The 12,903-nt window shown below is 45.0% G+C and overlaps 1 protein-coding gene across 1 annotated transcript in view; it reads left to right on the top strand.

Moving 5' to 3' along the window:
- Window positions 1-12,903, top strand: part of SLX9 (SLX9 ribosome biogenesis factor) — a 47,449-nt gene that overhangs the window by 27,616 nt on the left and 6,930 nt on the right. The window contains exons 3-4 of the mRNA XM_084524319.1: window positions 6,215-6,283; window positions 10,826-10,979. Of these exons, the coding sequence (XP_084380445.1) occupies window positions 6,215-6,283; window positions 10,826-10,979 (223 nt within the window). The remainder of the gene's footprint in view (window positions 1-6,214; window positions 6,284-10,825; window positions 10,980-12,903) is intronic.

The following is a 12,903-nucleotide window of genomic DNA, read 5'->3' as shown; positions in this document are numbered from 1 at the left end:
CTTGTTTTCAGGTTGTGATGGCAAACCTATGAGTCACTGCCTTATGTATGCGTGCTTGAAGGAATTCTGTTGCCAAGGTGACTTTTCAAATACTATTTTTGCAAGGGCAGGTCTTTTCTGAGAAGGGAGCCACAGATCTGTGCACTTTCCTTCCTACACAAACTGAGGATGGGCTCATGAGAGACTGGACCTGTCTAAATCACACCGACCAGGGAAGGAGGGTCATGTTCTGCAGCAGAGCTGAGAGGCTCTGGCTCTCGGTTCTTCTAATGCTCTTTCTGTCTGGAAAACTAACTGGAAAACAAAACCCTGCTACTCTGCATGGTCAGGTGTTAAGGAGGTGGTCAGGTCTAACCTCCCTCGTTTGTTTTTGATCTTTCTTGCTAATTTTCCATGAATCTTTTAACTAACTGCATTATGATTCCACATAGAGTTCAGCAGAGAGATTCCCAGTACCTTGTAGCAGTGTGGTCTGCCCTTGCTGCAAGCCCTTCTCAAAGGTCAGTGTTTATAAATGGGGATGTATTCTCTCTGTCTTTCCTCTAGACCTTTTACATATGGCATAACACTTGCAGTGTTCATCACTACCTCTTCCTAGAGCTGATCTCCTTGTCTCTGTAGTCTTTTCACATTAAAGTTACTACATTTGTCAGTCACCTTTGCACAATGAAAGCGTTAAAAACAGAGGCCCCCTTATAAGTTTCTTTGTGCCCCTATATGCAATCTGGAAAATGATAAAGATATTTTGAATTTATTCAACTAGAAGCATGGCATTTGAGAATGCATGCTAATAAGAGCTAAGGGCCTGAACTCTTGGATCTCTAGGGATGTTTTTAGAAACCGTCTCTGCAGAGAAAAAGTGCCAGCTGTCTTGCTGAAGGGAACAGAATTTTATTTTTCTGCTGCATTTGAAGAAACGTCAGCTTGTACAAAACTTGAGAAAGAAATAGGCCAGAAGTGTCTGTGGCAGAGATGAGGATAGTAACGTGGCAGTTGTGAGCCCTGGTTCCCACTGTGTGTGACCCAGGCTACGAACGCATGCACTGGTGTAGTGCTTCATGCCCCAAGCACCTGTGCTATTTCACATAAATAACGTGTGTGCCAGAGGAGAGGAGGAGCAACTTGCTAGGCTTCTGCAAACAAGGCTGGGAATTGGCAGTGGAACAGATACTGCAGATCTTCTTGGGCCAGTGTCCTTCCATGCAGGACCAGGAAGCAGGGACATTGGTATGCTCCCAAGGGGGTATATGTGCAGCTTGTTTGTAAAACTTGCACTAGGGCTGGGTGCAGTTACACCGAGAAAGCTGGCATCCTCGAGAAGGGAGGGCTGCCCATGCTCTCAGTGACATCTCCACACTCAGAGTCAGGACTCAAGGGCTTTGCATAACCCCATTGTCCCCTATGTCTGAATTACAACAGAGGAAGTTGCTTGACCTCTATCGTAATGTTTGATACTGGTGTACAAGTTCATCAGCTTTATAGCCTGGAGTTGGCAGAGTTGTGCTGGGTTGTTTCTTATGGAATATCTTGAGCAGATCAGACCGTCCTTCAGGAGACGGAAGGAAACATATGGTGGCCCCCCTGGTGCTGTCTGAAGCAGACTTTGGCCTCAGCTTCAGTCTTGCACTTCATGAAGACTTGAATCTTAAGCTTCAATGGTGATAAAGAAAGTGAACAAAGCCCAGCTGCTGCTTCTCTCTGTGGTGGCTGGGGCCATTAAGTTGCCCTCAGAGGCAGGCTGGTGAGTTTTCTCTGCTTGTTGTAGCAGACATCAATATGAGGACATCAGTCACCCCTTGCTTTTGGTGCGAAGTGGGGTTTGGAAGTAGGCTCTTTAAATAACCTTGTGGTTCTGGAAGGATTGGGAATGCAGATTGTATTTGAAATAGGATGCCTCTCTCACTGGGGGAAGAAGGAAAGCTTGTGTGCTGGTGTAAGGATAAAACATGACCGAAAATAATGTAGCTTGTTCTGGAATATAAAAAGCAGACGCTGTATCCATGGTGAAACCTGTCCTGTCCCATTAAGGGCTATCATACGCTTTTCAATCTTGTTTTCCAAGACTCCTGAGGGTGCCAGGACTTGAGGTCTGTAAAACCCAAACACTCCCTGCCATGGTCTCTGTGCGTTTTGTGCAGGCTACTAAGCTGTCTCTGGGGGCTTCTCTAAGAGTAAGAGGCCAAATAGCCAGAATATCAGCCCCCCGCCCCTGGCCTTCATAGAATCATTAAGGTTGGAAAAAGCCTCCAAGGTCATCTGGTCCAACCATCCCCCTACCAGAAATATCACCCACTAAACCATGTCCCCACACCACCTCATGTCTAGGTCTCATTAGTCCCATGTACCCTGGTCTCCTCAGACACTTCTGGAGCAGTGCTTTCTGGAGGAGAAGCAGAACTTGAAGTCACCTTGTTGGGAGCTGAGCTGCTGCATGGGATGAGGATGCCCAGGGAGTGCTGCCTCACTGCTGGGGAGCATTTTGGCTGACTTTCTTCCTGGCTTGTGCTGTCTGTCAGTTTTCCTGCAGGAAAAAAAAGAACACCTTCAGGCTTCTGCTTGGACTTCTGTCAGGTCACACCATAGTTGCTTTCCACCAGGAGACTGGGAGAAATGCAAATGTTTTCCTGTTTCTCAGGCCCTTCCAGTGAAAAAGCATAAGAGACAATTTACAAGTCACACTATGTAATTTTAAACAACCAACCAATCAAAAACCCAGCAACAGAAAACCCACCCGGTCTTCCGCTTTTGGATGTACTCTTTGCAAAATTTCTTCAGTGAATTTATTCAGCAGCTGCAGGCATATGCTCGCTTTTGCTGCTGTTAAACAACTGGGGCTGAAATTAACACATCTGTTGCTGTTTAACTTCAATTTATACTGTACCCTGTTTTGCCAAAATATTGTGTTTCAAGCAGCAGCTGCCTCACTGTTACATATCACCAGAGTTCTGGGAATACTGCTTAATACTACATGCTATTTTTTAATAACTTACCAGAAGGGGACTTGGTGCTTTGCTGTAGCTTTGTGAGGAAGGAGCAGATGCTTGTGTTGCAGAACCCTCTTACAGTGCGGTATAGCACAGGTGCAATTTTGTGTCTGATATTTCTGCTCACAACTGAATCCTTGAACCAGTGTGATTTCCAGGAACTGTTTCAATACGCCTGTGATGCCCCTGTTTTCATCTTCTTCGTTGTGGACTGAAAATTGGAAAGTGAGACCCTGTGGCTTAGAGAAACCTGGGGTATTATGCCTTTAACCCAGTCTTGTGTCTGTGCTTGGTTCGTTTCTGAATGCCTAGCAATGGCAAATTGGGAGTTTTTAAGGTAGGAGAAGTACATATTTTTTAGTGTAAATGCCTTGACAGCAGTCCATGAGAAACAAAACGGAAACAAATGAAGAAAAACAACCCATAACTGTTCCTGAAATTAAGTTGTGCTGAAATAACCTGCTTCCATGCCATGAAAGCAGCATCCTGAGAATTGCCAGGGATAGTATGAAACATTTGATGTAGGAGGCAGAAAGGTGTTGCTGTTTTGATAATTTGTTTTTATTTAAGATGTTTCATACTGTACAGATGGGAGGGGAAAAAAACATCCTCACTAAAAGGAATAATTGTCAAGTTACAATATGTGAATTACCCTCAGCTAATGTAAATGGTTTTGGTAACCTTTTCCCGTGAACAAAATTTCAAAGCCAAGTGTTGTTAAATTAGATGCAGAATGGGCTGAAGGGAGGGAGAGAACCCCAGCCCCTCAGATTTCATGGAAAAATAATTAAAATGGAGCTGCAGTCTGACTTCTGATCTCAGAGGTGCTTGCAAGCTAAATAAAAATAAAGACTACCTGGGGACAGCCTGTGCTGTTAATTAACTAACTGAATTCTGCCTCTTCTGACAGAAAAGTTCTCCAGTGAATTTTCAACGGCTTTGGCATTCACCACTGCCAAACACAGGAACACTGGAAGGTGCCAAACACAACTTGGCAACTTGCAACAACAGAAAAACCCCTTTTTGATGGGCGGGGAGGGATATACAAAATGAAAATATCATGGCTGTCGCGGCTGATGTGGTTTTTAATGTGTCAGACAGTATCCAAAAACTGTCGTAATAAACACCCAAACTTCATTCTGTCAAGATTAATATAGGTCCATAAGATTTGACCCCTATACTCCCTTAAAATTAGCCCCAAAATGCAGATAGATTAGGCTGCCCACCTAGTCCATGTCCCATGGACCGTGGAGGGATGCTACCCTTCCCTGGCACTGCCCTGGAAATCTGCAGCTCAAGGCCCCAGTGCTGAGTGCTTGTAGAGGTTGGGCTCCTGCCAAGAAAACAGCTTTTGTGTTTCCTTAAATATTCTGCTGCTGTTTGGGAGAAAAAATAAATAAATATCTGAATTGATGTTATTACTAGAATTGGCCAGCTGGCTGAATTTTTTTCATTAACAAATCCCACTGGGCGCTGTTTTCCCAATGAAGTAATGAGCATGTTTTCAGACAAGGGGGCAAATCTCCCCAGTGCTTTTGCTTCTGGAATCTGAAACTGCTCATGCAGTTGGGATCTGCTAGAAATCCAGGGAGAAGGCTTCCAGTCTCAGCACCCACTCAGACACTATTGGGATGTGTTTTGCTATTCACATTTTGGCTTCTTGTGATCCATTATTGTTTCCCTGGCAGCGAATTCACAGGAATTTGTGGTGATGGTGTGGGGGAATGACAGTGGGAAGCTGGTTACTGGGGACATGCAATTACGGCAGGAGACTGGTGCCATGTGCTCGTGTTTGCCTGAATCTCTGCCACCGCGCACAGCATTGATCTTGGCTGGGGCAAGAAGTTAGGAGAGCAGCTGCTTCAGGCATCGTCTGCTTCATTCTCTGTGTCCTTTTAAAACTCAAACTCAACTTGTTGCTGTTGTTGCTGCCTTTTTGTGAAAGTCCCCCCGACTTCATCAGGCCTGCTCTGATTTTCACACATTGAAATTATTGAGTTCTGATCCTGCTTTTGTTTAAATCATCCTGAAAGATTTGAAGCTTCAGAGAAGTTGTCTTCAGTGAATTGTTTTCAGAGTTGTATTAAATTCCTTTATTCTTTTTGAATTCTGTTTGAAGGGGGAGAGAAAAGACATTTTTTTTCTTTTCTAGGCTTAAGAGTAGCCTAAGGTGAGAGGAGTAGTGTTTGGGGAGCTTATTCCTCTATTAGCATTCCTGTAGCAGTATTCACAGGATGTTTCATGAGAAAAGTTGAATAAAGTCTTTTTTTTTTTTTTTTTTTTTTTTAAGAAAAAAGATAAAAATTTGTAGTGTCTGAAGTGCATCTCTAATAAGAACATTTGGGACTTTTTTTTTCCTTGGTATTGAATATCAGCAATTAACCGCTGTTTTCCAAATAGTGGTTATTTTAGTGTATAGTAGGTGTTAGCCTTTTTCTAAGCTATTAATAACGGGCTGCTACTTAGGGGTGCCACAAATCTGCGTTTTTCAGGCCATTTCCAGTCCTCTGTCTGCCTGCCACTTGCAGTCTGGGCAGAAGTTGAGGATGGGCCAAGTGCTTACGTGGGTGCCCAGCAGCTGTGTCAGAAGGCCTTCCTGCTGTCCCTGCATGCCTGCAGTCTGTATTTCTTGTCTTCCTGGTTTTATCAGTACGCATATTTTCAGACTGAAGCTTGCTTTTTGCTTCCACTTCTGGAAACTGTAAGCGCTCTGAGTCTGTCCTCACTGGTTTATTAGATTTATCTTGGTTTAGCAATCTGTTGCTCATGCAGCCTCAAAAAGGAAATAAACCCAGACCTAACAGAGATCTGTGGCAACTTGTCTTGGTACATGGATGCCTGTGGAGTGATGAATGGTTGTGGCTAGCTTTCAGAAGGAGGTGCCAGCTACTCAGGCCAGGTTCCTGTGGGAATGCAGAACACGAGGTGCAAAATTCTCGTGAAAAGCATTGAGCTACCAAACAAAACAGGGCCTATGCTGCCACTTCTGCTGATCTGATCTTATTGCTTTCGTATTTCTTAATTGACAGTGAGCCAATTTTGATTTGTTCAGCTCTGAGTTGAGATGTGATGTAAGTCCGTGGGCAGCCTGTCCAACATACTGACACATCCAAAGGCGACAAAGGTTGAACAAAAGATTACAGACTCTGCAGGACGATCTCTGTAAAGTGTCCAGCAGAGAATTAGTGTGCAGAAGCCAAACTCTATCTCATGTCTCTTTTTTTTTCTAGGTTTAGAAGAAAAACCAATTCTTTCAAAAAAAGAAAAAATGAAGCTGAGGAAAGAAAGATGGCTACAGAGTAAGTACTCCTCCAAAGCACAGCTGTATGGGGGGACATCTCACAGGGTAATCCTGGGTAACCCTGGTGGATTTTTTTGTAGATGGGGTGTGGCTGAAAGTGTTGGGTTGTGGCAGGATGAGGGTTGGGGGTCAGGGAGTCTGAACACTTCTCAGAAACCTTAAAGTCTGCTTCCCACGATGTGGGATAAAAGCCCTTTTTTTTTTTTTCCCCTCTCCAAAGGACATTTACACTGAGATTCAGTCTGTGTCCTTGTTTTTGATCTTTCTCCATGTGCAATGTGACTACTTAAAAACCTTCAGCTATTTAAAGAAGACCTAGTGGACGGGATCCCCTGGAACACTGTCCTTAGGGACGAAGGAGCTGAGCAGAGCTGGCAACTCTTTAAGGATGTTTTTCATAGAGCACAAGAACTCTCAATTCCCCTGTGTAAGAAAGCAAGCAGGAAGGGAAGAAAAACAGGATGGGTGTGCAAGGACCTGCTGCTCAGACTGAGGCACGAGAAGGAAATGCACAGGCAGTGGAAGCAGGGACATGTGGCCTGGGAACATGTGGTACAGGGATGCTGTCCGGATGTGCAGGGATGGGATCAGGAAAGCCAAGGCACAGATGGAACTGAGCTTGGCAAGGGATGCAAAAGATAAGAAGAGATTCTTATAGGTATATTTCTCAGAAAAGAAAGGCCAAGGAGAGTGTAACCCCTCTGATAAACAAGAAGGGAGAACTGGTAACAACAGACATGGAGAAGGCTGAGGTACTCAACAACTTCTTTGCCTCAGTCTTCACTGCCAGTCCACGACTCTTGTTTCCCTGAACCTGTAGGTGAGGGCTGGGGGAGCAAAGCCCCTTCTGCTGTAAGTGAAGAACATGTTCGAGACCACCTGATGGAGCTGAATGAGTTTACGGTGCCTGATGACACACATCCCAGGGTCCTGAAGGAATTGGCTGATACAGTTGCCAAGCCTCTCTCCATCATGTTTGAAAAGTCCTGGCAGTCAGGCAAAATCCCTGGTGACTAGAAAAAGGGAAACATCACTCCCATTTTAAAAAACTGTAGAAAGGAGGGCCTGGGGAACTACAGACCAGCAAGCCTCCCCGCTGTGCCTGGCAAGACCATGGAAAAGATCCTCCTGGAAGCAATATGAAGGTACATAAAAGACAAAGAGGTGATCTAAGACATCCAGCATGGCTTCACCAAGGTGAATCATCTTTAAAAGTCAGGTCTTAATTTCTCTGTGCAGTTGCGTATGGGACCCACTTACAGGTGCCAGTGGGAGCCAAGAGTCAGAGAACCTCATCCTGCAAGACAGTTGGAGGTGGTCTTGTTTGGGGACCTTTTGAGAGGGTGTGCAGGAGGCTTGCTATTCCTCACCTGGTGGAGCAGGGAACGTAACAGCTCCTCTCTCACTGGCATCTCTCTGCTGGCAGCAGAAGCAGCCTCTCCACGTCAGCTTCTGAGGTACTGCTGGTGGCATGGGGAGTAGCAGAGGGATTCCTCTTGCCACCTGGAGCTGTTCCTGGGACAGGCTTTTCCCTTAACACCTTTCTGCCCAACAGAACTGCCGACAGACTGTGTTTGGTGTTGAGCAATGTGGCTTTCTGTTGCACCATATGCTCTCTGCTCCTGAGCTCTCACTGTGCTTTGAGCTTGGGTCCATCAACCTGTCATTGCACCAGTCACAGTGGAGGTGTCTCCCCTTACATAAAAAAGATGGTAATTTAACACCATGACTGCTAAAGAAGCTTCTTCCCTGTCATTAAACAACAAATTCCGTTCACAACTGCAACTGTCATTGTTCCTGTTGAGCAAAAAAATAGATGGCTGTGGTGGTCCTAACAGCTGGCCTGCAGCTTTGTTTTGGTGCTCTTAAAGTTTTCTGTTTATGTGTATATCTAATACTGTTGGGGGAACATTGGAAGGAACTGCTGGAGCACAGCTGAGATGTTCCTGGCCTGATATCCTATCTCTAACGGTGACCAGTACCAGATATTGTGGAGAAAAGTAAGCCCTCAGCAGTTTTCTGTGACACAGAATCAACAGTAGAAGGGGTACACGGGACTTATGTCTTTTGCAAGAAAGAGGACGTGCTCCTGGAGCTAGGTGACAGCACTGCTCCCATAGTTCAGGTCAGTCACTTTGGAGATGAGGAGAGCCTAAAAGCGTACTTCTTACACTCTTAATCATGCCCTCATGCTTATATGTCTTTATTGCATTAGTCTTCCTCAAGATTATGTATGATGCTTTGGCCCTGCAATGGACCCTTTTCTCCTCTCTTGGCTCTAAAATTACTAAGCTGAGGGAAAACAAATGAAATGCACTGCCTTTGCTTTTCAAAGAACACTGAGATAGAAAATTTCAGGTCAAACTACCTCTGTCCAAGAAGATGCTAGTTATTAGCAGTGCTTCAGAGACACAGAAGTATGTAAATTGTTGTCTGTCTTCACTTCCTCACTAAATCTATGGCCAGTGTTCTCTGGCAAATGCTTTACTGAGGGTAAGAAATCCCTGAGACTTGTTTTTTTTTTTAAAAAAAAGCAAATTTTAGTACCAGGTGTGCAGCTTTTTATTGAGGAAAAAATGAGAACAGCTGGAAAGAGCTTATATAAACATCAATAAGAAAAACTGTTGTTATTAGCTGGCAGAACAAAATGAAACGATATTTCTAGGGATGGTGATTCTTGAATGAAGCTTGGCATTCTAACATTGTCTCAACTGACTTTAAGGAGCTTCGATCAACTGAAGCAGAAACTCATTGATTTTTATTTGATGCAGATAACTTATTTCTTATTGTTGGTTTTGCCATATCTACTTGGCCTCCTCCCCTCACCCTCAAAAGGGAACACAGCTTTGACTGCTGAAGTTGTTATGATTAAATTTCTGTCGTAAATCTTTCCAAGAGTTTGTCTCTTCTTAACCCAGGGCTGCTTTCTTGACATTGGATGCCAGGACCCTGAGAACTAAATTTCAGTCCATTAGTGCAAATGCAAAACTTGGAAAATTTTCATTTCAATAAATCATAGGAGAGACTAGAGATGGAAAAAAATTATGCAATGCTTCAGAGATTAGAAGTATGCACATTTCAAAATACATATATCGTATGGCTTCTCGGACACAGAAGACTTCATAGGAAAAGAATTTGGGATGTTTGTGCAGAATCAGGTGTCTGAAAATTTTGAGCACATACTGTTTATGAAAGCACTGAAGTAGTCAGCTTCATAAAGCCAGACCAAAAAAAGAAGTGATGCAGAACAGAAAGCTGTGTTCTTGGCAGGGATTGCTGTGAAGAGAAGCATTTACAATCCAGATTTGTCACAAACATCCATGTACAGCAAAAATTGCAGTTCATCAAAAACTGTTGTTCTTCAACTGAAACAGCTTAGCTGGGGGGCAAATGAGACAAAAATACTGAAGGAACAAGCAGCTAGCGAGTGAATTTGAGTTCATCCTTCTTGAATGTAGGCAGCTGGGTTAGACCCAGAATCCCAAGTGGCATCTTGCCTGTGTTCTGTAGACTGGCTGCTTTCATGTTTCCACCAAAAATACTTCTGCTGATTTAGTCCTGCTTCTGTGGCCACATGGTGTTGGAAGCCCTTGGCCTTCCTGTGTCGATGTGCTTGGCTGTGTAACTGCTGTTACTGCACTCCATCTTGTCCAAATGAGGAGTTAGCAGCTTAGCTTAAAGGCTCATCCTTGCAATATGTTCACGTTGTGTTTGTCTGATTCAGAGGAAGATGGATGTGGTAAAGGAAAAACAGTGCTGACAAACTGGCTGCCTTGAGTCAGAAGGGTATGGTTTGCTGTGAGGAGCGCAGTGTGTCTTTGTCCAAGGCCATAAGCAGAGGCCTGCGCTTCTGGTGTGGCCTCCCATGCATGCGCATGAAGTAGGATTTCTCCATTCCCCCACAGCACCAGCCACACGGTTGTCAAGGCAATGTGGTGGGTTTCCAGGCCCGGTAGCATGAGGAAAAGGAGATTGTGCATCCTGCTGATCTCTGGCTGATTTTGGTGATGCCGCCAAGGGGTGTCAGGGACAGATGGGGACATCCTGCAGCTCAGCTGGAGGTTTGTCACAGTGCTGGGCTTCTGTGGGCTCTCTGGGAGGAGAACATGTTCTGCTGGGGCTTGCCAGGAGGCCTGCTGGTTCCATAAGGCGTGGGCAGCTGCAGGACCAATTTCTACACCAGGGAGCCTGGAGGACTGGGGTAGGAGCCTGCAGCCTTCTATGCCCAGCTCCCTTGGCTCAGAAGGGAGACATCTGTAACGTGCTAGATCCTGATGTGCACACAGCCTTGATCAGAGCTGCTGCAAGGAGATTAGTAAGCGTGGTTACAAGGAAAAGCCTTTTCCAAGGGCCCAGTTTATCCAGTGTATGCCTGCTTAAAGTCGACCGTGAGCCAAGAAGGTGAGACCCTGACTTGCCCAGTCCTAAGTGAACAACTGCAATTAAATACTTCTCCCTTGTCTACTGCATGCCTGTGTGAGGAGATCACGGTTTGAAAAACGTTTCCACTTACCCGAATAATGTCTTATTTCTGATTTAGAAATAGAAAGCGTGAAGCTAGCCAAGCAGAAGCAAAAAGCTGAAGCAAAACGGAAGGCAACACCGGTTGTGGGAGACATGCAGCCATTGATGGAAGCCCTACCTGAGCTCTCTGACCTGACCGCAGGCGTCAGGGACAGAAAGCCACCCAAGAGGTATGTGTCTTTTGGAATGGGCTGTGTATTTCTCTTTTTCCTCCAGGATAAAATGGCCTTCTGCTCAGCTTGTAGCTACTGGCACTGCAAGCTTGATGCCCAGAGTTAGGAGAACAGGACCTCATTCTCAACTATGTTTCACACCTTACCATGAAATCACTTTCTACAATAAATGTGTCTGTGGTGGGCAGCCCTGCTCAACCACAGCTGCTCTCTCACTCCTTCCCCCCCCACCCCAAAAGGGAACGGGGGAGAAAATACAATACACAGGGCTCAAGGGTTGAGATAAGGACAGGGAGATTGCTAAACAATTATCATGACGGGCAAAACAGACTCAGCGTAGGGAGATAGTAAAATGTATTGCATATTAACTAACAAGCTAAAGAAGTGAGAAACAAAGGAAAGAAACTAAAAACGCCTTCCCCCCATCTGACCTCTTCCACTTCCTCTCACAAAGGCACAGATAATATTGCTTATTGGCCTGGCTCTGGCCATCAGTGGGGCCCTTATCTAACATGAGGCAGCTTCTGGATTCTTCTCGCAGAAGCCACCTCTGTGGCCCCCTGCTACCAAAACCTTGCCACGTAAACCCACTACACTTCTAAATCCACAGTTAAGAGAGGAACTGTATTGCTCAGGTGAGACTTGGTTTGAGACAGGCTGGGAGAAGTGGGATGTTCTGGGAGTTGCAGGACTGACACACAAGTGTCAAGAATGTAATGCTGCTTAGCCCACCTGTGAATTTGCAGTTGAGGTGTGTTTTTTATAATGAAAGTTGTTCTCAACATCGCTATCGGCAAACGGTGTTTGATGCTTCATCCTCTAGCAAGTTATATCTGTACTGTTCAAAGGGGATTAATTCTTGTTTTACAAGTGGTGAAAATGGGGATGGTGGCTTACCCAAATTCACACTGCCGTAGTGTGACAGAGGAGAGCAGATCTGGAGGGTTAGGATTCAAAGCACAATGCTGTCTGCTAGGTTTGTTGGCTTCCTTCCTGCCTGAGCCTCTGGCTGTGTGGAAGCCTGGCATTCTGTCCTTCCAGACCGTCAGGCTTCCTCCTGAAGCAATTCAAGCCCTTTGAGCAGAGCCTTACTCTCTGGCCAGGCTCTGTTCACCCTGTTGGCTTGGAATGTGATTTTGGGCGAGAGCAGGAAGATGTTTTTTCTCTTCCCTTTGCTGTACTGAAAGTGAAGAGCTGTTTCTGATCCTCTGACAGTAATACTTCAACCATCCCAGCCAGGCTTAGGGTACATTCCGATTGCCCTTGTGTTTTTTCCTTTTCAAGGGAAATGCAGTGCTATGCCTGGCTCTTCAGTCTGTGCTGCAACATCCCCCAGTGCAGAATAAAATCTCTGCATGATGCACAAATGCTCACACCTCTTCTCCAGTTGCTCACTATGGGTTAGAACTAGAGACTTGTTTTGACCAAAATAAGCAAGCATTTGGATTAGAGAACAGCCAAGTATAAAGCTGCCTGGCAGAGCACCCTCTTCTTTGGTTGAAGATCAAGGCTGGAACTACCATGAAACCTCTTGTGATTTGCTGGATGCCCCAGAAATGAACTCTGACCCAGATGGGATGCCCAGCTACAGAGCATGGCTGAGTTGGCAGTTCTCTGTTCTTCTGGAAAGTCACCCCTCAGACAAACAGCAACTGAGTACCTTGCATCTAAGCATGGGAAATATTTTCTTCCTTAACTTGACTCCTAATTCTTTGAATAACTTTTTTTTTTTTTTTTTAAGCAGCTGTTCAGTCAGTCTGTCCTCTCTTTCAGTGGGAATAAGTAGCAAAAGTACACACACAGTACCTCAAAGCACTGAGAGTTGGTTGAGTGGAGTTCTGGGCCAGGGCTTAATCTGAGTGTAAGCAGGTGGGTTTGCCCTCTTTCTGTGATAATGTGCCACAACCATATATGTCGTGTT

The sequence above is a fragment of the Aythya ferina genome (genome assembly GCF_964211825.1).
Source record: "Aythya ferina genome assembly, chromosome: 6".
NCBI lineage: Eukaryota > Metazoa > Chordata > Aves > Anseriformes > Anatidae > Aythya > Aythya ferina.
This window is presented reverse-complemented; position numbering and strand designations above follow the sequence as displayed.